We start from the raw sequence: 24,243 nt of genomic DNA, 5'->3' as shown, positions 1-24,243 counted from the left end.
TGCAGCGCCTCAGCGCAGCTCATGCCCAGTACGTCACGGCCTGGTGACCTGTGCTAAGCTGAGGGGAGCTTAGGTCACTGCCCAGGTGAGCACGCCCTATTCCGAAAGAAGCAACCACCTGTAACCCCACCAAGCCGCACCTCCTCTGCCGCCATTTGCATCGGACCTTCAAACGTCCGCTAACAGAGGCGCGTCGACACGCGACTGTTGCTTCCCGGCGTCCAGGCTTCCTCCCGCCGCCGCCTCGACGACCGATCAGCAATTCCACGAGTGGTCCGTCGCCATCTTCCACAGCATTGGCGCCAAATACGAGCCAGCCACGACCCGAGCGACACAACCGGTAGCCCATGGCGCTCTCTAAACAATGGCGACGGTCAAGTCCCTGGGGCTGCACAAGCCAGCCGGGCTTCACCATGCGGTCCAGGAAAATCTGATACAACCAGACGCCCCAGCGTCTTCGTACGTCTGGGACGTTACGGTGGGCGAAGACGAGAACGAAGACGAGCTGCTGACTACGAAAACCTCCGTCGTCTGGTGCCGCGGGCGCATCTTTCGAAAGGCCTTCAAGTTCGACCTCGAGAAGGAACCCGTCACGCAGGCTCTCCTCGCTCATTTTCCCTCGTCCGAAGCGAACAAAACCAAACGCGATGCGTCCAAGAAGGCACAGGATGTTGCTCCCACCCTCGAAAAAGCCCTGGTAGTCTTCCTCAAGACGCAGGCTCACATCTACTTTCTGTCCGGGACGAGCCACATCGTCCATATGCCCTTCGAGGTCGAGTCTGCCGTTGCCGGGCCAGTCGGTGTCGTCATACAGCGAAAGGCAAAGGCCGAAAGCACGGCTCCCGTGTCTCTAAAGTTTCCTCGCGCGCCGCCGAGCTCGTTCGTGTCATCCCAGATCACGGCGTTCAACAGCTCTCAACAAACGACTTTCTCCGTAGAGGGGCTTGGAAATCCAAAGGCCCTCCATCTCAGTCTGCGCTCGACGCTGGAGAACATGTGGGATGCTCCTATGGAGCAGCCAGAGTCTCACTGGCCGCGGCTCCTGTCTCTGACCGACCCCTTGGCGGAGATTGGCCTCGTAGTCACGGATCCCGAGTCTCAGGCCCCTCGAACAACAAGACGGGCGACAGCGGGGAAGCCCGTCTTCCTGGACCCAGCAGAGGAGATACTGCATATAGAGCAAATCGACCTACCTGTGGCGTCTGCTAAGAGGCTACGCGATCCCCTCGTCCTCGGCGTCTCCATCAATCGAGAAACCAGCTCGTACAGCGTGTGGCGCATGACGTATCTTCGGCACGAAGACCAGTTCATCGGGCAGAACAAAAAGACAAAGAAGCAAAACGGTCGTCGTCGAAGCTCAATGCAGCCTGGGTTCGCGAGCGGCACGTCGACGCCAGTCCAGCAGAATTTCCGGGAAAGCTTTGGTGCACCGCTACCCGGAAAGCGGCAACGAAAGAGCGAGAAGCTTGAGAAGCCGCTCGATCTGGTAACGTCACTCGAGCAGCAAGATACGGAGGGCCCTGGGGTTGCTCGGCGTAGCTCTCGCCGACTAAGCTCAATGCTTGCTCGAGCAGATCTCTCAGCATCTCACGAGCGATCCGTCTTTGCCGACCAGCCGCTTGTGCCCAACACTGGGGTCTCCAAACGGCACGAGCATGGACGGTCAAGCTCCAGCTTCCAACATCCGGTTCGTCCGAGTCTTGGTAGCCTGCTCGAGGCACCCATCGATGCTGGGCTCGACGAAGGCCTACACAACATGGGACTAGACGATCACGATTTCGATGGTTTGCAGCGTGAAATTCTCTTCACCCGAATCCACACGATATCGCTGGACAACACTCATCTTCGGTACTCAACATCGACAAGGCCAGCTCGTGACCAATCCAAGGTCTTCATTCTTACAGCCCCAGCATTTGCCATCGACGACCAGCAGCGCACGCAGCTTCTCATTGCCATTCAAGACTCATTTGAGAGACGCCTGCAGCTGATAACGCTACATGTCAAAGTGCAAGACAAGTTTGGCCAGGCAGCCACATCCATCGTACCCAGGGAGCAGTGGAAAGTTCAGAACGTGGTGGACTCGTCGAAACTTGTCGACGGGGACCTGTCGGTCATCTTAGTCCTTTCCGAAGCCATGGATGGGCGCCACGAATTGAGCACTCAGGCCCCGTGGATAGAACTGACCAAAGTTTCTCTGTCGTTGCTCTTCGTGGACGATACGAGGGACCTGCAATACCGAGGCCGCGCGCCTGATCGAGACGTCAAGCACAGGAAGTCCGAGGTCATCGATCTGAGCAACGGCGGCATCACCGGCATTCGCTTCCCGCGAAAGAATGGCCTCGTCGACGTAGCGGACGCGGACGGTCGCCTTCACCAGCTGAAAATTCAACTGCAACCTTCTTGTCCCCAAGTCCGAAGAGCCTTGGAAATTTGCAGGAGCGTGCTACCGGATTCACTCGGCGGGCGAGTTCATGCCGGATGGCTACACGCCATGCAGTGGCTGAACTCTCAGGGCGAATCTGTTGTTAACGTGGAATGGTCCGCATTAGCTGTTCTACTCTTTGCCTCGTTTCTGAACCTTGGCAGATCGGACGTCAAGCCAACACCGGCAGCTCGCCTGCCAGTGCGCCGCAAGAGGCCCCCATCGGGCTCGTTCGGCTCCATAAAGGAATCCGAGGATTGGCGGGCGTTGGAGATGTCTGAAACTACAAACGCACTTGGCTGTCCCGTCTGGATGCTGAACAAGGGCTGGCAGTGGGCTCTCGACGAGGACGAAGAGCCTGCGTCGTTGTCTCTTCAGAGTGAGCATGGTACTTCTCAGAAGTTTGTTTCAAGACATATTGCTCTAGCGAGGGAGTACATGGCTTCGCCACTGGGCGAAGCAGCCCTTGGTGCGTCTGGGTACCTGCCCACAGCGCTTGGGCGGAACACAGACGCACGCCGCAAGGTTGCCGTTGACATCTTTATGGCACTACACCTCCTGCTGGAGGAACAAAAGCTGGACATTACCACGCCAGAGTACGTTTCGCCCGGAAGGGCGGACTTGAGGGTATTGTTGTGTCAGATTGCCAGATGGCTGAAGTGGCACGGTTTCTGGTCCATTTATGAGCTCGGTATCCAGGAGGATGTCGATTCGCGCCACGACACTGGTAGGTTTCAATTCCAGCATCCCGTGTTGCAGCTTGCTAACTTATGGCAGAGCTGAATTTGAAGTCCCCGATTCCTCAACCTCCAGTCGTGCCGGATGTCCTCGAATGGATCCAGTCGCGCCTTGTTGGTTTGCGAGGAAAACCATGTTTGACACCTGCAGACATATACTTTGCCAGCTCCCGGCTTTCTGAGGCCGAAAAGTTGGAGGACAGTAGATGGGATTTGATCACCCCTCGTACTCTCATGATGAAGCGATTCTTCAAGATCATCAAGCCAAAGTCGACAGCCGTCCAGATGGTGGAAGCAATGCGAGATTGTGGGTTCACGAGTCTTGTCTTGGAAACCCTTCCGGAGGCCGTGTTGGCGCCTCTACTGGATGCGATATCTCTCTGTCAGCCCCATCCACCCTCGCAATGGTCGCATGAGCTCCTGGAACTGGTCAACCGTAGCGACATCAGCCTTATCTTATCCTCGGAGAAGCGGCCGCGCTTGGCAACGTCAAGCATCCTGGTAAGGACTCTCTTCGTGTCAATGGGAACAATACTAAAGCTCCGAATAGGCCCCGACGCACGTCGCTTCTTGGGACTTTCGGCTTCTTTGCCAGAGCGTGGAGGAGACGAATAGCCTGGGATACGACGAGGGCGACGGCACCGAACGACAGGCCGTCATCAGGGCACTGTTCAAAGACGATCGCCGTCTCAATGAAGCCCAAGATCTGCTCTCAACTCACAAGGCCAGGGTCGTCCGCCTGGACCCGAACCCAAGCTGGCCCGAAAGCGAGTATCTTGAGAAGCAAAAGGAGCTCGTCTCACGGATTGCTACGGGCACGTTGGCGATTCCAGCCGGACGTGCATTGCTATACTTCAGCCTACGATACCCACTCATCACGCAAAAGTTTCACATCGGCGGCTTCAACCTCAACTGCGTTGTCAAACCGGCCAATGTCACTGTCGGTGTTGACAAGGCCTTGTTCACGGAAGAGAAGGTCTGCTGGGGCTTCTTCCACCAGGGCGTTGCGGCAGGATTGGCCATCTCTCCGCAAGCCAAGGGTATCGATACATCTTGGATCCTATACAACAAGCCGGGCCAGGAACTGAGCAACCGCCACGCAGGCTTCCTCCTTGCCCTCGGTCTCAACGGACATCTCAAGGGGGTCGCGAAGTGGGTTGCCTTCAAGTACCTAACGCCGAAGCACACCATGACCTCCATCGGGTTGCTTTTGGGCCTCGCGGCGTCATACATGGGAACCATGGACTCCCTCATCACACGACTCCTCTCCGTGCATGCCACACGCATGCTCCCTCGCGGTGCAGCGGAGCTCAATCTCTCGCCTCTCACTCAGACATCGGGCATCATGGGTATCGGGCTGCTGTACTGCAACAGTCAGCACCGGCGTATGAGCGAGATCATGCTGTCTGAAATCGAGCATGTAGATGACGAGGATGAGGAGGAGCCGCTGCGAAGCGAATGTTACCGCCTGGCCGCAGGGTTCGCCCTGGGTCTGATCAACCTCGGCAAAGGCAACGATCTCAAAGGATTGCACGACATGAGGCTTACCGAAAAACTGGTTGCGCACGCTACCGCAACAAAGAACGTCGATATCGTTCACATCCTGGACCGAGCCGCAGCGGGTGCTGTCATGGCTATTGCCCTCATATTCATGAAGTCAGAGGACCAAATCGTGGCTCGCAAGATCGACGTGCCTGATTCCGTCCTCCAGTTTGACTACATCCGCCCAGATATTCTCCTGCTGCGGACTGTCACCAAAAATCTCATTCTATGGTCCAAGATTGAGCCAACGTTTGCTTGGGTCCATAACAACCTGCCCGCTGCTTACCGTCACAGGCATAAGCTCATGGGCATTACGAAGCTGCGGTCCATCGACCTGTCCTTTTACAGCATCCTGACTGGGCTGTGTCTTTCGGTTGCCCTGCGCTTCTCAGGCAGTGCGTCAACCAAAGTGCGGGATCTTCTCTTGCATTATCTCGATCAGTTCATGCGCATATCGAGGATACCCGCTACTCCTCGCGAGCATCCCGATGCCGCTCCGCGTTATGATGAGGAACTTGCGCGATCAAATGCCCGGATGTGTCAAGACATCGTTGCGCTTTCCTGCTCGATAGTCATGGCGGGCACGGGCGACATCCCCGTTCTCCGCCGACTACGTGCACTCCATGGCCGAGACGATCCCGACACGCCATACGGATCCCATCTCGCGGCTCATTTGGCCATCGGCTCGCTATTCCTCGGATGCGGCACGGCAACCTTTGGATCTAGCAACAAAGCAATCGCCGCTCTCCTCATCGCATTTTATCCCGTCTTCCCCACGACCGTCATGGACAACCGCGCACACCTCCAGGCATTCCGATACTTTTGGGTGCTGGCGGCAGAGCAGCGCTGTCTCGTCGCCAAGGACAGTATTACAGGACAACCGGTGTCCGTCTCGGTGCAGATCAAGATGAAAGACAGTTCCTCGTGCGAACATGTTCAAAGAACAACTCCTTGCCTGCTACCTCCGCTTGATGAGATTGCTAGCCTATCAACCTCATGCGGACCTCAGTACTGGGACGTCGAGCTCGACTTCTCCAACGAGGATGTCAAGCGGGCTTTCACCGAGTCGCAGAGTCTGTACCTGCAGCGCCGACCTCCTCGCGAAGGCGAGTTCACATCCACCTTGCGAGAACTGGGCAAGGACACTAGAGGCGAGAATCCGTTCGAGTGGCTGTTCAATCTGGAGCCGCTGCAGGACGTGACGCATGCCGAGAAGGCGTCCCTGCTGGAGGCCACCAACCGCCAAGCAGAGGTTGGCTCCGCCCTAGATGCCCGCCTGGAGCTCGAGCGCGGCATCTCCGAGGGCGGCGACAGGGAGCGCCTCGAGGGCGCGAGACTCCTCTTCGAATGGGGCGCCACTCGCCACCGCCTGTTGAAGACCGATCACCCACCGTCAGCGTCACAAGGAGCGGCTCATTCTCAGTCCTTTGGCACCGCCGACAGCCAGTCCACCATAAGGCCACCGCCGGCCGAGGGCAGCTCCTCCCACCGCGAGGACTCTCCTCCGGACACGCCGCCGACGCCGCGGGCCAGCGAAGACGTGTGGTGGATGCGGGACAGCGCCATCGAGGCCCTCAAGGGAAAGGTGTGGCTGGCCGCGCAGGAGGGGTCTGAGTCGTAGAATGCCTGTGTGTCTGCTACGGATAGTGTGTAGCAAGGTCGGGCTGGGCCTTGGAGGGCTTGGCACAGGCGGCAGGAGGCTACGAGGGGTGATGTCCATGCGTCCTGTGGAAAGCCGGCAGATGAATCATGACTTAACGTTACCAAGGCAAGACTAAATAATCACGGGGAAGATATAGATCTACTGCACGTTTGTTACGTATCAGCTTGTCCCGCCACCAGCCCTGCCTGACCCTGAAGCATACCACCTACAGCTTAGTGAAGGCCTCTCAGACCGTGGTTTCAAGTTCCCCGAATGTGTGTCTGCCTTCAATAACTTTTTTTTTCTTTTCAAAAAGAAGAGACATGTCTTCACTCGGTAGCTTTCAAGAACAGATATTCATCTTTTATAAGATCATTCGATTCATCCGCTGCCTCTGCAACGCCAACAAGGCAACAGAAGTGCGTTTTCCCGCGATATCTATGCCTGTTTTCTCCCCCCGTGTCTTCCCTCCCGCCTTGCCTCCCCAACTCATAAAACCCTCCCCTCCCGGATTCCCGAACAGAGACTTAAAAAACGCCATGCAATGCAAACCGCATCACCAGAGACTAAAAAAACGGGGATGGGCAGCGGGGGAGGGAAGGGGGGAGGCATAGCCACAACAGCACTAGATATCTAGACCATCCTTGGCCAGACCGCGGACCAAGAACCGTGTCCCATGCGTTTCCTCATGAGCGCGGCTTTTCAACAGCCCAAAGATGACAGACAGGTCTTCTTTCTCTTTCTGTCTTGCGAGGCGCTTCGCTTTGTTCGTTTTCCCATGTCCCGCGACTCACCGAGTCGTCGGCAACCTCTATAGCCCGCCCACTCCAAGGTACAGTGGCGGGCGAAAAGAGTTTCCATATTCCTCCCCACGACGGTAGCCGCCGAGCCTCATCAAGACCACGAGCAGCACCCGCGGGGAGCGCGTCACGTCGTCATGTCCTCGCAGCGTCTGGCGCGCGCAGCTTACTTCGACACAGCGGCGTTCAGGACCTGTGTCCTGAAGAAGCCGCCCTTGGTCTTCTCGATGACCTGCTGGTAGACGTTGTTGGGCGGGTGGTTCATGATGACGGTGCCGTCCTTGCTGTCGATCTTGGCGTCCAGTCTCGTCTCGCGGATCAGGTTGACAATCCACTTCTCGCCCTCGTCGGGGTTCAGGCCGAGCTTGCCGCTCAGGTCGCGGATGTTCATGCGGCTAAAGATCTTGCAGTAGCTCTCACAGATGAGGTGGCGGGCGGCGGAGACAAAGGCATCGGCCGACGAGGCGAGGAAGAAATCGCTGCGGCAGACCTCCTCCGCCTCGCGGAGGGCATCGCGGGCGGCGTCGAAGTCGTGGGCGATGTACAGCGCGTGGATGAACTGCGTGATGGGGTCGACGTACTCGTACGCCTCCTGGCGGACGTAGCGGACGACGTCCTTGAGCTGCTTCTGCTGGATGGAGCTGTTGCGGGCACGCGTGCGGCCGGTGATAACGGCGGCGATCAGGTACCGCAGGACCCAGGGGCACGAGGTCTGGATGGTGTTGATGTAGGCGGCGGAGAAGAACATGTCCAGGATGGGCTCCCGGGCGCCGTCCCAGTTGAACAGGGGGAAGAGGGACCAGTGGATGAGCATGGTCCGGTGGTCGAGCTGCGCGCGGGGGTTGTTGAAGAGCTTGGTGTCGATACCTTCCCTGACATTCTTCAGCTCGTCCACGGCGGACTCCCAGTTGGTCGACAGGATCTCGGACGCGAGCTTTCCCCAGGTCGAGGCGGAGACCTTGTCGTTGTCGGTGGACAGGACACGGAACTGGTAGAGCATGTCGGCGGCCGGGCCGTACTGCCCGCATCGGAACTGGAACTGCCCAAAGTCGTACAGGGCGTTGACCATTTCCATCGTGACCTGTCGTCGCGATCCCGTCAGCACTTGAACACTCCCTTCGCGCGTCCCATCATCGCCCCACTTACCCCATGCTGGTTCTTCAAGAACTCCAAGTTGGCGACCTTGTCACTCCGGAGGCCGTTGACGACCTCGTCCTGCGTCAGGAGATCGGCAATCTTGGCCGTCGCCTGCTCGTACTTCTCCAGCTGCGCCAGAACCTCTTGTCGCTTCTTCGTGTACTCGGCCGGGGGGTCGGCAACGCCGTGCAGGTCGCAGTACAGGGTCGCGACGTAGTCGGTCATGTTGGTGTCCTCGAGCAGCTTAATCTTGCCGGACACAATCTTCTTTGCCTTCTCGTCCTCGCCCTTCTCCTCCGCCTTGTCGCCCTCGAACTGGATCAACGGGAACAGCAGGTGACGGCTGAGGTGAGGCGCCAGCAGGGGCATGATCGACGAGCCATCGGCCGAGACGGCCTTGAGAACATCCTCCATGATGGGCGGTTTGAGGCTGGAGCGGGATCGACGGGTTCGATGGGATGCGCGTGGTCTCGCCGAACGGGGGGTTGGTGCCGGGAGGGTGGTTCGCTCGTCGCAAAGGTGGAAAGGACGCTGCAAAACCGTACCGTTGCAAATGGAGGGGCAGATTTTTGGTGAATTTCGCCAATGCCACAAAGTGCTGTGGGGGTTTGGCGACGTGCCGGGGATTTGCCGGCACTTGCGTGGTGGGCGGTCATGTGATCTGTAGTTTTTCTGAGGAACTCCTCCAGATGCATTGACGATTTGAGGTGGAAGCTCGCGACGCGGACCATGAAAGGCTGATACAGAAGTCTTTGCAATTGCTGGCTCAATCGAGGTTCGGTTCATCTTCGTCGAGATTCTCCGGGCGGTCTCTCCACCAACACCCCATACAGGAACCGGCCAAAGTTATTTACACCAGCAGCTTTCCGACGCATCTGCCGTCGACATCACGAGACAGGCACAATGAACCAATTCCTCCCGCGAGCCGTCTTACGGGGGCGCACAATTGCCCTCCGCCCCGCTTGTCTCCAGCGCGCCCAGCCGATCTCCTCCCGGCTCTCCACGATCACACAAACCGCAGCCTTCTCGCAAGCCACGACGAGCTCAAGTCGAACACACAGCCAGCCTCCCGTCCCTCCGCCGTCCAAGTCACCAGCGGAGCTCGCGACTCTGCCTTACGTCGTCAGACGGACACCGTCCGCCCAGCTTCCGATCTATAGGCGCACCATGTCCGGTGGTACGCGACAAGTTGCGCTGATAAAGAAAGTTGATGGCGATCGGAGGAAGTTGCTGGACGACATCGTCGGGGCGCTGCAGATTCCCAAGGAGGAGATCAGAATCAACCCCACAACACAACACATAGAAATGAAGGTAAGGCTCGCGGGTACGGTTCCAGATACCATCACTTTGCTAACGTGCTACTCAAGGGCGTTCACTACGACTCGGCGCGGACGTGGCTGCTAGAGCAGGGATTCTAAGGCATGGGCAAGGCGCGGCATCCAATGTGACCGCCATTGTACAATTTGCGATGCTTGCGAGCAAAGACGAGTGTATAGTACAGCGTGAATCATGTTGACGACAATAATCAAGTGTACATTATCAGAAAAGACTTGAAGCAGGAGCTCACCATTACTCGTGGTATCAGTGTATCTCACATTCCTGCACCTATTTACACCAGCTTGTACGCCACGGAACCCCCACTGTTCCTATCTCCAAACAAAACGAGCTGGAATTTCCATGCAACTCTAACTGTGCGCCGTCATCTGATGTGCCAAAACCCAAGTTGGAAACAGCCGGATGCACCCGGGGGCATCCACTCCGCGCTTCGCAGTCGCCACGATCGCCGTATCCAAGAAATATACCGCTCCAGGAAACTATCAATAGACGCCTAATCATTTTCCGCCGAGCCCCTGATGTTACATGTTGTAGATGGCCGTCAGCTGCGGGAGCATGCCCTCCTTTGTCCACTCCGGTGCTTGCATCGTCAAGGCGTTCATGAGCAGTTGGGATTGCGGGAGTAAGTCGCTCGGGACAGACGAGCTGCGGTTCTGAGGATCCCGAGCCTTCTCTACCAGCCTCCTGAGCAGGGCGACAGCCACGACAACAATATACACAAGCTCGGGGTCTTTTCTGGGAGGCGGAGCGCGATTCGCGCCCCTGGCGGCCGGCGGGGGCGGTGGTGGCGGTTTTTCGTACAACATGCCGAGGTCCTGAACCAGCCGGTAGATGTTCTGAGCGAGCTGATTTTCTGACGTGAGCCAGCTCCTCGCGACGCCAGCCTCGGGTCCTGGTGCTAGTGACGCTAGAATCTCCGCAGATAGCAACCCTTGCATCAGGAATGGCTTTCGCGTCTCGATGAGTGAAGGGAGGGCGGGGTTCCGATTCTGCTCCTTCGTCTTGTCGGGCAACGGCGAGATGGCCAGAGCAAATGTTCGAGTTAGCAGCTCGTATGCCCCAGCGTTGTTTGCATCCGTCGAGAACAGCTGCTTGTAGTAGCCCCGATTTGGCTCGTCTCGTGCCAGCAGTTTAGCGAGCGCGTCGACGGAGTGAGGGGCGTAGGAGTGGAGGCTGGGTTCGTAAGTCGGGAAGTGGAGGGCCTTGTTGGTGGTAGTAGGGCCAGGTGTCGGAGCAAAAGAGAGCAAGAACTGGAGAAGGCAGAGTGCCTGTTCCCGCCCGGGTATCTCTATCGAGCCTGCAACGTTGGAGAGCAGAACGACCACGTCCTTCATGAAGTCCAGGGTGTTGCTGTGGGTGCGCAGCAGCATCGTGCGGGTGCCGAGGTATCGAATAACGACGCAGAGCATCTTGATGACTGATTCGTCTGCGAGGAAGTTGTGGTTGTCATTTTGTTCGCCAGGGAAGGAGACGTTGCGCAGGATTGTGGTGATGCAAATGAGCCTGTCGACGGCACGGTCCAGCTGGTACTCGGTCGAACCAAACACCGGAACGTCCCTCACTGCCCATCGCTCCACCCTGCAAGCCCTGACCACCTCCTCGTAAGGCGTGAGCTGGATTTCGTCGCAAACCTCCACCGTGTGCTCGGCCAGCAGGTCCAGCTGCTCTTCTGCACAGTCGACCAGAGCATCGACCAGATCCTCACAGTAGCGTAGTTGCATGAAGTGCATCTGCCCTGGTGATGCCGACACGGTGGCAAGAGTGTCGAGAGCCAAGCGCACTTCTCCGTGAATACCACTTTGGAGACTCCTCGTAAGAGCGTGGATATCAATGTTGCCGAGATCGTTGACTGAAGGCACGGATGGCTCCCACCTCTCCAGCTCAGCTCCCAGCGAGCTCGCAGCATGGAGGTCGACACCGCCGTATGTCGACAGCTCCCGCGCACAGGGGCTGTACTCGTCAGACTTTGGGGGTAGGCGTGGCATGGTCGGATCGGTGGCGGTCGCTGTCATGGGAGCAGGGTGTCGTGGGTCGCCCGGCGTCATGGACATGCTGCCAGGCCGTTGATGAGCAGGGGATTGCATCGAGAAGTCGTTCGGAACAGAGGCATGTGACAAGCTATTGCGGTTGTGGCCGGGAACAGTCGGCGGCGGCGGCTGCTGCTGCGCCTGCGGCGTGGAAAAACCATTGACAGGAGGCTGTCCGGCCTTCACTGGCGTCTGCTGCTGTGGTTGAGGCGGTTGTTGTCCAGGCGGCATTTGTCCTTGGCTCATTTGCTGGCCAGGCTGCATCTGCTTCTGCGGTGTGCCTTGGTTCGCCATGCCGACGTTCTGTTGCATCATCCTCTGCTTCTGCTGTGCCATCCAAACTTCCTCGAATTTTGACAGGTTCCTCTCGTACACCTGTTTCAACGTCGGCGCAACGGTCGGGATCTGCGCCGGCAATCCGAGAGCATGGGCAATATGAACCCAGCCATTCGCCGCCGTCACGTTCTTGAAGCCACCCTTAGATTGTACCACCTGGAACAACATGACGAGGTTGACCGGCCGGTCACCAACAATTGGATTCGGGTCGAGTGGAAGGCCCTTGGCATTCATCAACGTGGTGAGATTCTTCATGAACTGCTCCGGGTTGATGTTGGCCATTGGCCGAGGTTGCTGTCGCATGGCGCCTTGAGGTACCTGGCCATTAGCCACACCTTGCATCTGCTGCTTCGGCATCATTCCTCGGCCCATGTTTTGGGCCTGCATCTGCGCCTGCATCTGCATGTTTCCCTGGAGCTGCTGTTGAAGGCGCATCTGATAGGCGGCCATCTTCTGCTGGTCCGACATGTTCTGCGGCCGATGTTGCGGCGGCACCTGTCCCTGCTGTGGTTGCTGGCCGTGTTGGGCGTGTTGCTGTTGCTGCTGCTGTTGGTGGTGATGTTGCTGCTGCTGTTGCTGCATCTGCTGCTGCATCTGCTGGTACATCTGGGGAGTCATTTGGCCCATGTGCTGGGGCATCTGGCCCATCTGCCGACCCATCTGCTGGCCCATGTGCGGGCCAACTTGCTGGCCCATCTGCTGCGCCATCATCATGTCGGCAGTCATCGCGTTAGGGTTGGGCGACGGACGCGGATTTGATGGCGACGGTGCGAAACCAGGGTTGTATCCCTGCGGCATGTTTTGCATGTACGCGTTCGGCTGCGGAGTGCCATGCTCTGAGGGTATGGGCGACGCCTGGGAGCCACCGCCGAACTGCTGGGCGCCGGGCGAGAATGGGTGGGGAGACGCGGTCGCTACTCGCTGAGGCACATTGCCCGGTCGCATTTGGTTTCCCATGATGGGCGAGGGACTCGCGTTCGCGGAGCCGTTCGGCTGGAGGTGCGGAAACTGTCCCGCAGTTTGTTGCGGCGCCATGGAAACGCCAGCCTGGAAGCCAGGAAAGTTTTGCTGCTGAGGCGTTTCGGAACGCGACGGCGGCTGCATCCCAGGGTTCTGCCGGGGGGAGCCCGTGATGCTGTCTTCGCGCGGTCGGGGTCGCTTGGATGGAATGACCGAGTTTGGTTGATAAACGTGATTCGGGTTCGGCTGGTTCTGCTGCTGCTGGTTCTGGCCCTGGTAGGCGCCGGTCGGGGAGGCGTGGCGCATCGGACCGTTTTGCATCGCCGCCATCTGTTGCTGGTTCGCGAATTGGTTAGGGTTGAATTGGGCCTGGTTGGCCATGAAGGCAGACGGATCCATCATGGCACCAGCGGCGTTTGGGTCGTTCATGTGCGGGAAGCCGTTGTTGCCATTGTGGTTGGGGGCGGCGTCGTTCATCCAGGCGCTCATGGCGACGAGCCGGCAGGCTGTGCGCGACGGGAGTCAGCAAGCGGCAGTCAGAAGGCCGACGTCCCATTGAAGGGCGCAGGGATGGAAGGATGATGGGGCCGTGACACGGCGCGAAGGGTGGTGATGGATGGACAGAACGATCAGAGAGAGCCGAGTCGCGTCGCGGGTTGGTGGAGGAGTGTGTGCGTTTGGGTGTGTGCTGGGTGGTCTGGGTGGGAAAACGGGCGACCAGGCGGGCGACGAGTGAGCCGGCGCAGGGCCTGGCCGGGACAAAAGGTGCTGAGCCCAGCAGCACAGGGGACGGGGGGGGCGCGATGAGGTGGAGGCAGCGCCGGGCAGGGAGGGGCCACCGCCGGCGCGCGTTGAGTCGCTGAGAGCAGCAGCGCGGCGGCTGGGGGGGCAGCCCAGAACGGGGACCGCCTGGCGAGCCACTGGGCCCGACGGCTGGAGCGCACGCGCAGGGGAGGCGGACAGGTAGGTAGGCGGGCAGCCTGGGCTACCAAGGTAAGGTAGGTAGGGTGGTGGAGCGGCGCGACGGGCAGACTGGGAATGGGCAGACGGCAAGGAAGGTCGGGTACATGCGAGGACGAGCAACAGAGAGAGACTTGGACGTACCATGCAGAACGGCAGCGCCTCGGCCGGTGCAAGACGGTGCGCTTCCGGGACGAATGAGCCGTGTCGAGGTAGGACTTGCGAGGACTCGCGACACCAGTCATGGACGGCCAGCTGGTCCGCCAGGCGCCGTCAACTCAAGCGGGCAAGCACGCGAGGGAGGCTCAGGGGTGGAGTCGGAAGCGGCCAGGCCGTGATGCCAACTGGACAGCGCGGCGCGAAAACCCGCAGGCGCGCTGAAGCAACGGGCGGGATGGCGTGGAGGGAGAAAATTTTCGTACCGGCCCGGCAGTGTCCAGGCCGCCTCGCCAGCCGCAACAATGCCCAAGACGTTGGAGAGCCACAAGGGATGGGGGTCGCGGGTCGCAGGTCGCCTCGTGACGCCTGAGCAAGAAATAACTCTCGGTTCTGCGGCCAGGGGGTACCGGCAACGGGTACGGTTCGGCTGCGGCGAGTTGCGGTGCGTGGAAGCGAGGCGGAGGGAGGGAATGGCGACGCCAGCCTGGCTGATGGTCTTACCTAAACACGCCGCGTGCGATGCTCCTGAAATTGGCCCCATGCGCCGCGCTAGGCCGCTTCCGGCTTACTGCCGAGAGTAGCTCCGCTTGGCACGTCGCCGCGTGTCCAATCAGCGCAGCGGATAGGACCCTGCTAGTGCCAGGCTGTCTCACGCTAGGTGAATGGCAGAAGTCGAACGCAAACCCCTAGCAGATCGGGCTCCGCCAACTACCATCCGCCTAACAGCCCGGCTCAGGCGTGCCAGGATGGCTGCGTTCCGACCATCTCACAACTCCAAGCTGCTTAACTGAACCGCTGCAGCGGGCGTAGAGACAGCTTGTCGCCAGCAACAGGGTGGTGTCCTTGTCGAGTAACAGCCCCAAGCAACTGATGGCTCAGATTCCTTCATGCAAAGTCGACGGGCCGCGACCCGGGGTTTCGTCGTCTGCGCGCTGGCGATGTTCAATCGTAAGACCAGTGCTCACCGCCGTTCGCTGGCCTCATTCGCAATCTGCCTCTCAGGAGGTCAACACTGGAAGCGCCGTTTCGCGAATTGCAAGGTCACTTTGTCGTCGCCGTCGTCAACTCTGTCGTCCTTGGGTCGTTATTGCTGGCTGGAGGCAGACCCGTTCGGCGCATATCCGGCCGTGCGCGGACACGACGCATGGCTCGTCGCGTTGTGACCACCAACTTGGCCGATAGGAGATGCTGTCGACAATGGAATGGCTTCATGTGATGCCTGCCCAGAGTGAAAAGATCCAGTCTCGTGCGACGTGACGCCGATTGCACATCCCGAACATCGACAAACGAGTTGCAGCCGCCTGACAAGACAGGTTGGCAGCGCCGCAAGGACCGGCCCGACCTGCTGCAGTTTCATGCCTCGACGGCCTCGCCTGCCCCCGGAGTCGTGATGTCGGAGCTGCAGCACCCCGGCCAAAAGGCAATTGTCGTGGTCTGATCAGTCCTTGGCGAGCTTGATCCCCCACGGCGGAGTCGCAGCGCCGTGTCGTGTCCCGGCAGGTCGTCCGTCGCTGCCAGCAGGCACGGGGCATGCGAGCATGTCGTGGAAGCTCGCCGACGAGGCAATGGCCCGATGCCCGCACCACATCGTTGCTTTCTTGTTTCCCATCCATCCATCCATCCCTCCCTTTCGTCGAACAAGATTTGGGTGTCGGCCTGACACGTCCTCCCGCCTGCATGGGCAACAGGATGGCGCTCCACGGCAGCCCCACCACAGGCACACGGCGAATGGGGCGGCATGCCACCACCAGCCCAGGCGGGTGGACGGCCAGGACCACCCACCCTCATCCGCATTCGCGGCGGCAGATCGTCTCGGAGCGATGGCGCGATGAATCGGATGGGATGGGCGGGCGGCCGACAATGGCCTCGATGTTTTTTTGTTGTGCGTCGTCGCTGCTGAGGCGCCGCCTGCCATGGCGCAAAGCTTGTGGCCCGGGCTGAGCCTGCCGACGTCCTCGTCGTCACTGATGACTGGCAGGCCGGGGGGGCCCTCGACAGCGTCGTGGTTGCAAGGCAGTGGCTGGAAGCATATCCGCCGTAGATGGATCCTGGGGTCGCCTGGTGACGCCGTTTGATGCCGCTCTCCACAAGGGTATGCCGGGCGGTCGAGCAACCCCTGTCACGCACGCCCGCGTGGCCAAACCCGTGCTGTCTGGCAGCCTGTCGAGCCTTCCACTGCCCCGTTGGTGGAAGGGAGTCATTTCTCTGCTGGTGCTGGTGCTGGTGCTGGCCGACGAGTCCGTCGCCGATTGAATTGTCGATTTTGCTGTCTTCTTCCGGGTTTCTTCGTCTCTGCTGCTGGCGACTGGCGCTCATCCGTCTCCCGGTCGGCAGTCGGCGTCGCCGCCGGACAGGGCGCCGTCCACTGAAGGGACCGCCATAGCAGCCACTAACAGCGCAGCGCGCAGTGCTCGCGGACTGGCGGCCATGTAAGTGCGAGGGCAAGGCCGGCGACGCGCGGACAGCACAACGCCGCAAAAACCAGCACAGGAGGAGCCGGAAAACGTGGGAATGGGGAGCAATCCGTGAGGAAGCAGAGGAAAAAAGGTGTTTGGAAACGGGAGGAGCGAGAGCGGTCGCGAAGAGAAGTCGGGGGAAGGGGGGTCAGTTATGTGAGCGAGCCAGCGGATGACTAGGTAGGTGACCTGACCGGCCTGGCCTGGGCTGGGCCGGCCTTGCTGGCCTTCCCGCTGGCCTGCTGGTGGCCCTGCCTGTGTGCGCTGTGTGCCCGCACTGCCCGGCCATTTCCACTGCGGTCCATAAGTGTTCACTCATCAGCGTCTGCAGGCGTCACCGACCCAGCATGGAGGGAGTGCCTGGGGGCGCGAAAAACTTCACCACCCACGGTTGGATCGAAGCGCACGACGCATCGATTGAATGAGGCCGTCGTCTCAGACGCCTGTCGTCCAATCCGTTGCTCATCTGCAAAAGAGGCTTTCTCGCAAATCCCTCTCGCCGTCATCCTTTCTTCTTCCCACTCGCGGGCTGGGCTGCGGCGGGCAGCGTCGCGGCGTCGGGTCCCCGCCCCTGCCCACCCGCGCGTGGGCCTCGCACAACCTCGTCGTCCATCCCTCCTTGGACGGGCAGCAGCCCAGACCACCTCACGCTGCGCAGGCAGCCCAGACGAGACAGACATTTCTACGAGACGCCAGACGAGACGAGTCACCATCCTCAGAAGCGGCCCAACCGCCACGCGCTTGGCGAACGGGACCGGCCCCCTCGTTTCTCCTCGTCTGTCCCGTCAACGGCAGGGTGCGGTTGGGTGGCAGGCCAAGAAAGGCGTGGCCGTCTGAGAAACTCGTTCGTTATCGTCCCGTCGTGGTGGTGCTGCGCTTCCAGGTCTGGCAAACGCTAGACACGCAACATGGCCTCGCTCGCTCGACAAGGAGGGAGGCACCCCCTCCGTCTTCCTAATTGACTCGGCCGTCCGTCCGTCAATCAATCAGTTCCTTCACCGGCCTGGGACAGAGGGCGGTGCCCGAGCCCAAATGTCCCGCGAACCCGAAACACCTGTCCAACTCAGTGTCTGTTGCTCCTGGCCCTGCCTGTGAATCTCTGCATCCCTCACCCCACATCGAGGCGTCGTGGGTGGCGACTTTTGTTATTAGCCCTCCAAGCCCTCTCTCGCACCGCCAATGTGCCTCCCCCGATTCTCCAGCGTGTCAGCCTGCCTCGCTGCCCATAGACACGCGCCGCTTCGCACATCCGCTGGACGCTGGAATTTCGGCGACGAAAATGCCAAATGACTCGTCGCCTGCGAGACAGGCCGCCGGGGAAGCTGGGGTTGCAAACGAGGGCCCGATCGACTTGGGTCGCCGGTGCTGCAGCAGACAGCCGTAGCAGCTGCAGATCTGTTTCACGGCCCCAGAGCACCCCCCGCGGTTTCGCTCCCCAAAACATGGCCAAGAACGGCCTTGACTCTGTCTAATATTCGTCCACGTTCTTCGCCGGCGACCTGGTTTCTGTCGAATCCTGCTCGAATCTCCCGCCGGAGCAAGCCGTCCAGGTGGATGGCAGGGCCATGTCTGAGATAACTCTCAGCGTACCCACGGCTGCACTAATGAGGCTTGTATGCTGGCCCATGTCGATAGTCTTGCACACCAAATCATACCCGGCTGCCGAGATGAATGGGCGCGATGCATTTATCCCGCTGCTGGGCCCCCTGTTGCTCAAACGGCCAGAGTCGTTGCGCCCTATGCCGCCGCGTCGCCGCCGGCTGACTGCTACCCAAGGAACAAAGTATGACAAGGTGCTCGACTCGCTCACGCACGCACATGCACGTCGTACGAAAGCACACGTACATCATCTTCCTGCCCACTTGGATGGGGCTCCCTCTCCTGCAGGGAGTGGCGCGATAAGGTCTTTCTGGGCTGTTTGTTGGACGGTCCTGTCCTGCGTTTGGGCTGGATGACGCCCCGTTTGCGCCGGCGACTTCGTGCCGTTCTTCACAATGGTGTGCTGCAACTTCGGGAGCGCCCTGGCCTGGCCGTCTCCTGCTGGCTCGATATCCCGATTAAGCATTGCGCCCCCGCATGTCAAACTGGGTGGTGTGGGGGTCCTCATTCATCCCTCCGCCGTCGTCCAACGACCAGCCAACGACGCTCGCGGGAACGCGACATGTGCGCTAGTTACCCTGTATGACCTCAATGCCAGATATTGTCCGCCAGGCAAAGGGCAACCTGTCAGCCGCCACATGAAGTTTAAAGAGTGCGATTGATGGTTCGCTCTTGCTGGCTTTTGGCAAAATTTTTGAGCCCAATTCTGTTGGTGTTTACCGCCCCGCCGTGAGATGACGCCGGCATGGTGCAATTCTTGGACGCTGCACGTTCACGAGCGGCGGGTATCCCTAGGAGTGTGGCACGACGTTCCCCACATGCCTCCATAAATCATTTGAAGTATCTACGAGTAGAATGCCCGAGATTAAACCACCTTGTTCTTCGTGAGTTCCAGGACCGCCCTTATGCCGTCGTCGAGATCCTCTAGCGCCAAGTACTCATCTATCCACGCAGCCGTCTTTTGTGCGAGCCTCGTCCGATCAGTGGTAGACTCGAGCTTCTCTGTCAACCGGCCCAGGACTGTCCGCAGGTTCGAAGGAAAGTCTGCGGTGTGCGGGCTCAGGCCGAGGATGGGCTGCCTGATATAGCAGCTGCAAGTGGCAGGGTCGTCGGGGAACTGCTCCTCCATCACGTTCAACACGTGCTGAGCCACCTTGGGCTGCACCGAAACGTCGTGGAAGCCACCAAGCATGACGTAAAACACCTCGGCGACCTCTGGCTTGAAGAAGGCCTGCTTCCGCGATATGTCGAAAATGGCGATTGGTATCGCTCCGTCCATTGCCGGATTTGACTTGAGCTGCTCCGACTCTTGCTCGTCGATGGCCTTGGCCTGCGCCCGAGACGGCACGGGCAACTCGTTGTCTTCGTCCTCGCCCTCGTCGCTGTCTTCAATCCGTAGCTCGTCGTCGGCGTCGACCCGATCCGCTCGCAGCGGATCTTTGGCGGCCTTCCCGGGCTTGGCCTTGCGCTTGTCGACCTTGGCCAGCCACTCCATCTCGGACCTGGCGTATTCAACCCACAGTCCGCACTCCTTGTTGCAGAAGCGGCAGCCACGCATGAAAAAGCCACGCGACGAGGCCATGTCTCCGTTGCGGGCGGCGCGCCGGCCGGCCATGACCCACAGCTCGGGGTCGGTCGGGTTCATGCGCAGGGCGTTCGTCATGGTCTTCCGCCACCGCTTCGTCGCCTTGACGTTGGCAGTGTAGGCCAGGTATTCGCGCCACAGCTCGCCGCTCTGGGGGTGCCTGTTGACGGCTCGCTCGTAGATGGCCAGGACGCGGCCCTGCCCGGCGTGTGCCGAGTTGAGGTGTCGAATCTTGAGCCGCTTGCAGCGCTTCGACTTGAGCGCCTCGAGAGACTGCTCCCACTTGGCGTACGAGGACCATTCGGTGGGCATGTTGCCAGGCGATAGGACCCTGTGCTCGTAGTCGTTGCGCTTCTGGACAATGTTGCGAATCTCCTCCTGCGAATCCTAGTCAGCTGCATGTTGCCGATAGTGGTGATGGGAGCAAGCTGTGCTTACCTTGGAGAAGACTCCCTTGTCTTCCCATTCGCGCAGCTGCGGAACAGACCGCTCGAGGTAGAACCTCGCCTTTTCGGCGACGCCTGCCATGGTTTTGGTTGCGCGGCGTGGAAATGCGACTGTGTTGCGAGCGGAGGGTCAGAACAAGACGCAGCGACTGGCACTTCTCCATTGGAGGCGCTGGAAGTTTTCGCGAGGCTGCTGGAAATTTTTAGCGGGGCTGTGTCCCAAGCTCAGCCTTGCCGAGGCGCAGCGCTCTGACTGGCCGGGCTGCTCCCGCGCGGAGACGAAGCCATTCCATTGGACAGCCCATGCGTCTGCAATTGACTGGACCGCTTCAGGGGTCCGCTACTGATTTCGGCACGCTGCCCGCGGTGGGTCCAGGCGCTGAACCTTGGGGCAGCGCACTTAGGCAGGGGGCCAGGGGGCCTGGTGCGCGCCAGGCGCATCTCGCGGCTGGTCGGGGGATTGGCACGCGCGGTCGCGACTCCGGTCGAGTTTGGCAGCTCCGAGGCTTCGCTGGCCAAATCTCACCACTTCCACGACTCCAAGACTGCACCTCCCCCACTCCTTCATCCTCCACTTCTCCTCCACCCCGTCGAGCTGTCCTCTTCGGATATTCCGGATGGTGGTGACCTGATTTTCCCTCCTTCATTCACATTCGTTTCTCTTTGTCTGCCGCCATGGGATCGAAATACAAGGACAAGGACGGCGGCGTCGTCCTCAGCTTCGGCGGCCAGTGGGTGAGCTGGGCGCACACAGCAGTCGCCTACAGTGAGTTTCCGCGCCGTTGCGGCTTCAGGGCGGCTTTCCGATGCTGATTGATGCTGCAGCCGCCTTTCTCAGCGCGCTCATCGTTGGCGTCGCGCTGCACTACCACAAGATTGTCCAGAATGAGTTCTACGGCTATCCCGACGAATGGTTCCCGTCCGTCTCCGCGACGATTGGCGATCGATATCCCGAGCGATCCTTTTTCATGATCTTCATCGCCATCACCTCTGGTACGGCCGCCGGAGAATGCTCGTGCGATGCATGCTGACTGTCGCAGGGCCTCGCTTTGCCCTCGTCGGCCTCTTTTACCTCCTCACGCGGAAACCGGGAACGAAGCTCCCCGGCTTCGTCGCGTCCATGGGTATCCTGCGCACCCTGACGTGCGGTGGCTGGACCTATATCACGTCGACCGATGACCACGACTGGCACGACATTCTCATGATTTCTTACATTGTGGCCACCCTCCCTTGGACCACCGGGTGCATTGCTCTGAGCCCGGCGAACCCAACCGCCATCAAGTACCGCAAGTATCTTGCTGGCGCCTTCTTTGGAACACTCGTTCCCTTGATTTACTTTTTCATTCGGCACAAGGTCCACCGCGTTGCCGGCGGTACGTATCTATGGATCAGACCCTCTCGTAGCTTGAGCTGACCGATACAGCCTACACAACCTATGCCTTTTTTGAGTGGGCGTTGATCATCCTCGATGTTGGGTTTGATGCCGTCACGGCTCTAGACTTTTCAACGTTTGAAGTTCTGGTCAGAGATGTCAAGGGGACCAGCAAGGGGTACGTCCAATGGCTTCCGATATAAGGTAGTGCTGGCTTGCCGTACAGTCACTCCCAATAGATTTGATCCTTGAATCTGAGCCAATGTCTAAGTTGATTATAGTGAAAACTCTTCCTCGGTCCCATCTGCCGTCCTGGAGAAGGAGTAAGTTCGATCCAGACGAGTCTTCTATGCCGCGCTGACAGAGATACAGAAAGGACAAGGCCACTGGCGGCGTCTTCTCTCTGCGCTTCACGTGGACGGAGGCCTTAGACACTGCCGCAGATGTCTATCACGGTGTAAGAGATGTGCGCCTGAGCCCGAGTAGCTCCTGATCTGACCGCATTACAGTTCGTCTTTTGGTCCATGTTGACCAGCCTGGGACTGCTCGTATGGTGTAAGTGCAACGATGGCCCGCTGCAGTGCGCCGCTAACACACCCCAGTCTTCCCCCTCTGGCACATGGGCATTTCCGGTTACGAAGCCTTCGTCCTGGTTTCGATTTCGCCGGTGTTGCTAGTTGGGCCCCTTCGATCCGTCATTGTCAGCAACCTCCGTATCATCCACGTCCTGTCGCTGGCTGGCGTTGCGGCGTATCTGGTGATTGACCCAGTCTACCGCCTCTTCACTGTTGGCTTCGGCGTGGCCCTTGCCACGTTGGGCTGGGTTGGTACTTTGTATGCCGAGTCCATCCACGAGACCCGTTTCGAGTCGAAGCTTCTGGGTCTGATGGTGGGCTTGATCCTTTCGTCGACCGCCAAGTTCGCGTGGCAGACCAACAACCCCATCTGGCCCATCATGCATGCTGCCAATGGCGGTTGGAACGCGACAGGCCTCGTTCTCGGCATCCTCGCCGCGCTGCGCTTTACCCGCAGGGCGCCGCTCACCAGTGGTTCCGCACCTGACAGCAAGCTCGGAGGGTCCGCTCTTCTTGCTGCTTTTGGCGTCGGCGGATTGTTCTTCGGCCTCCACTCGCTCCTGTCAGACACCAGCACGATGATTCTCTGGGTGTGGGAGGGATTCCCCATCCGTGGGCCGTACTTTTCTACCCACGGTTGGTGCACCCTGGCCGCCATGTCGCTGGGTCTTTTCGCCGGCATCTCGAAGCCCTCGCTGGCCGGCAGCTGGCCGCAGTACGCCATTGGTACCGCCGGTGCCATGGTGCTCACGTTCTTCAGCCACTGGACCGGGTATTATGGCGGCCTTGTCATCGCTTTCTACCTGATGGCCGTGGCCGTGCCCTTGATCTCCACCGCGTCCAAGAAGAGTCCCGCGACAACCTTTGGCCTCGGGTTTGGCATCTACATCTTCTTGGTCCTGTTCCACGTGTGGGTCGTTGCGTACGCGTTCGTCCCCGGTGGTCCTCTTGTGCGCGAGCACACGGACTGGATCATGTACATCACGATGGGCCTGATTGGCGCCGGTGTCTTCAACTACAACGCGTCCCAGCCGAAACGCCAGCAGCCCCGGCGGTCGTCTCCGTCGCAGCACAAGAAGTACTTTGCGGTCTCTACGCTGGTCGTCAACATTCTCTTCCTGTGTGCTGCGTTCAAGCGCTTCCCCACAAACGACTACAAGCCGTACCATGCCGAGGATCGTGTGCTGACGGCCGGCATCTGGACCATTCACTTCTCGCTGGACAACGACATGTGGTCGTCTGAGTACCGAATGCGAGATTTGATCAAGGAGTTGGAGCTTGACGTCGTGGGCCTCCTCGAGTCGGACCTGCAGCGCATCATCATGGGCAACCGCGACACGACCCAGTTCCTTGCAGAGGACCTCGGCATGTACGTCGACTACGGGCCCGGCCCCAACAAGCACACGTGGGGTGCCGCCCTCCTCTCCAAGTTCCCCATCGTCGAGTCCAAGCACCATTTCCTGCCCAGCCCTGTCGGCGAGCTGGCCCCGGCCATCCACGCAACGCTCGACGTCTACGGCGAGCTGATCGACGTCTTCGTCTTCCACTCCGGCCAGGAGGAGGACCCCGAGGACCGGCGCCTGCAGTCAGAGTACCTGGCCAAGCTTATGGGCTCGACGCCCCGCCCAGCCTTCCTCCTCAGCTACCTCGTGACCAAGCCGCTCGAGGGCAACTACAACACGTACGTGAGCAAGACGTCGGGCATGCACGACATCGACTACACGGACTGGGACCGCTGGTGCGAGTACATCCTGTACAAGGGCCTCAAGCGCGTAGGCTACGCGCGCGTCAGCCGCAGCACCATCACCGACACGGAGCTCCAGGTCGGCAAGTTTGTCATCCCGCGCTCCAGCGCCGAGGCCGCCCAGCTCGAGGCCCGGCCCGCCGAGGAGCGCGACCGCCGCGTCCAGGAGCACGAGGTGCCCGCCGGGTGGAGGTTCCCCGCCATGTTCAGGGGCAACGGCGTGAGGGACCACCGGTACCACGTCTTTGACGAGCCGCGATACTTTAACTAGTTGTCTGAGCCACCAACTAGATAAAGAGGAGGAGGATGGATGCACTGGTGCTTGGCTGCGTGGTTATACATTTATATAATATTTGGTGACACGTGGGAAAACATACAGAGACTATCTAGTACAGTAATCGAGAAAAGA

General features: G+C 59.7%; 6 protein-coding genes across 6 annotated transcripts; 3 read left to right on the top strand and 3 right to left on the bottom strand.

Moving 5' to 3' along the window:
* Positions 1–364: 364 nt before the first annotated feature.
* PLICBS_005552 (anaphase-promoting complex subunit 1) lies at positions 365–6,322 on the top strand (the record flags this gene model as incomplete). Its single annotated transcript, XM_065600748.1, has 3 exons — positions 365–3,149; positions 3,311–3,660; positions 3,710–6,322. 3 exons carry the CDS (start codon positions 365–367, stop codon positions 6,320–6,322), a joined length of 5,748 nt encoding a protein of 1,915 aa, XP_065456820.1.
* Positions 6,323–7,309: 987 nt separating this feature from the next.
* PLICBS_005551 (eukaryotic translation initiation factor 3 subunit E) lies at positions 7,310–8,694 on the bottom strand (the record flags this gene model as incomplete). The annotated part of the gene is made up of 2 exons (XM_018319236.2): positions 7,310–8,224; positions 8,290–8,694. The coding sequence occupies 2 exons, from the start codon at positions 8,692–8,694 to the stop codon at positions 7,310–7,312; spliced, it is 1,320 nt and encodes a 439-aa protein (XP_018181710.2).
* A 753-nt stretch (positions 8,695–9,447) lies between these two features.
* On the top strand, positions 9,448–9,698 carry PLICBS_005550 (uncharacterized protein; the record flags this gene model as incomplete). The annotated part of the gene is made up of 2 exons (XM_065600747.1): positions 9,448–9,591; positions 9,648–9,698. The coding sequence occupies 2 exons, from the start codon at positions 9,448–9,450 to the stop codon at positions 9,696–9,698; spliced, it is 195 nt and encodes a 64-aa protein (XP_065456819.1).
* Positions 9,699–10,136: 438 nt separating this feature from the next.
* On the bottom strand, positions 10,137–13,427 carry PLICBS_005549 (uncharacterized protein; the record flags this gene model as incomplete). Its single annotated transcript, XM_018319235.2, has 1 exon — positions 10,137–13,427. The coding sequence occupies one exon, from the start codon at positions 13,425–13,427 to the stop codon at positions 10,137–10,139; it is 3,291 nt and encodes a 1,096-aa protein (XP_018181709.2).
* Positions 13,428–18,977: 5,550 nt separating this feature from the next.
* On the bottom strand, positions 18,978–20,225 carry PLICBS_005548 (U3 snoRNP protein; the record flags this gene model as incomplete). Its single annotated transcript, XM_018319233.2, has 2 exons — positions 18,978–20,075; positions 20,136–20,225. The coding sequence occupies 2 exons, from the start codon at positions 20,223–20,225 to the stop codon at positions 18,978–18,980; spliced, it is 1,188 nt and encodes a 395-aa protein (XP_018181707.2).
* Positions 20,226–20,818: 593 nt separating this feature from the next.
* On the top strand, positions 20,819–24,105 carry PLICBS_005547 (uncharacterized protein; the record flags this gene model as incomplete). The annotated part of the gene is made up of 8 exons (XM_018319232.2): positions 20,819–20,909; positions 20,969–21,136; positions 21,184–21,516; positions 21,567–21,693; positions 21,797–21,838; positions 21,888–21,972; positions 22,025–22,070; positions 22,118–24,105. The coding sequence occupies 8 exons, from the start codon at positions 20,819–20,821 to the stop codon at positions 24,103–24,105; spliced, it is 2,880 nt and encodes a 959-aa protein (XP_018181706.1).
* Between the last annotated feature and the right edge of the window lie 138 nt (positions 24,106–24,243).

Source organism: Purpureocillium lilacinum (assembly GCF_023168085.1).
Source record: "Purpureocillium lilacinum CBS 284.36 DNA, scaffold_4, whole genome shotgun sequence".
NCBI classification, from domain to species: Eukaryota; Fungi; Ascomycota; class Sordariomycetes; order Hypocreales; family Ophiocordycipitaceae; genus Purpureocillium; species Purpureocillium lilacinum.
Note: the sequence above shows the minus strand (reverse complement) of the source record. Positions and strands in the feature narration are given on the sequence as shown.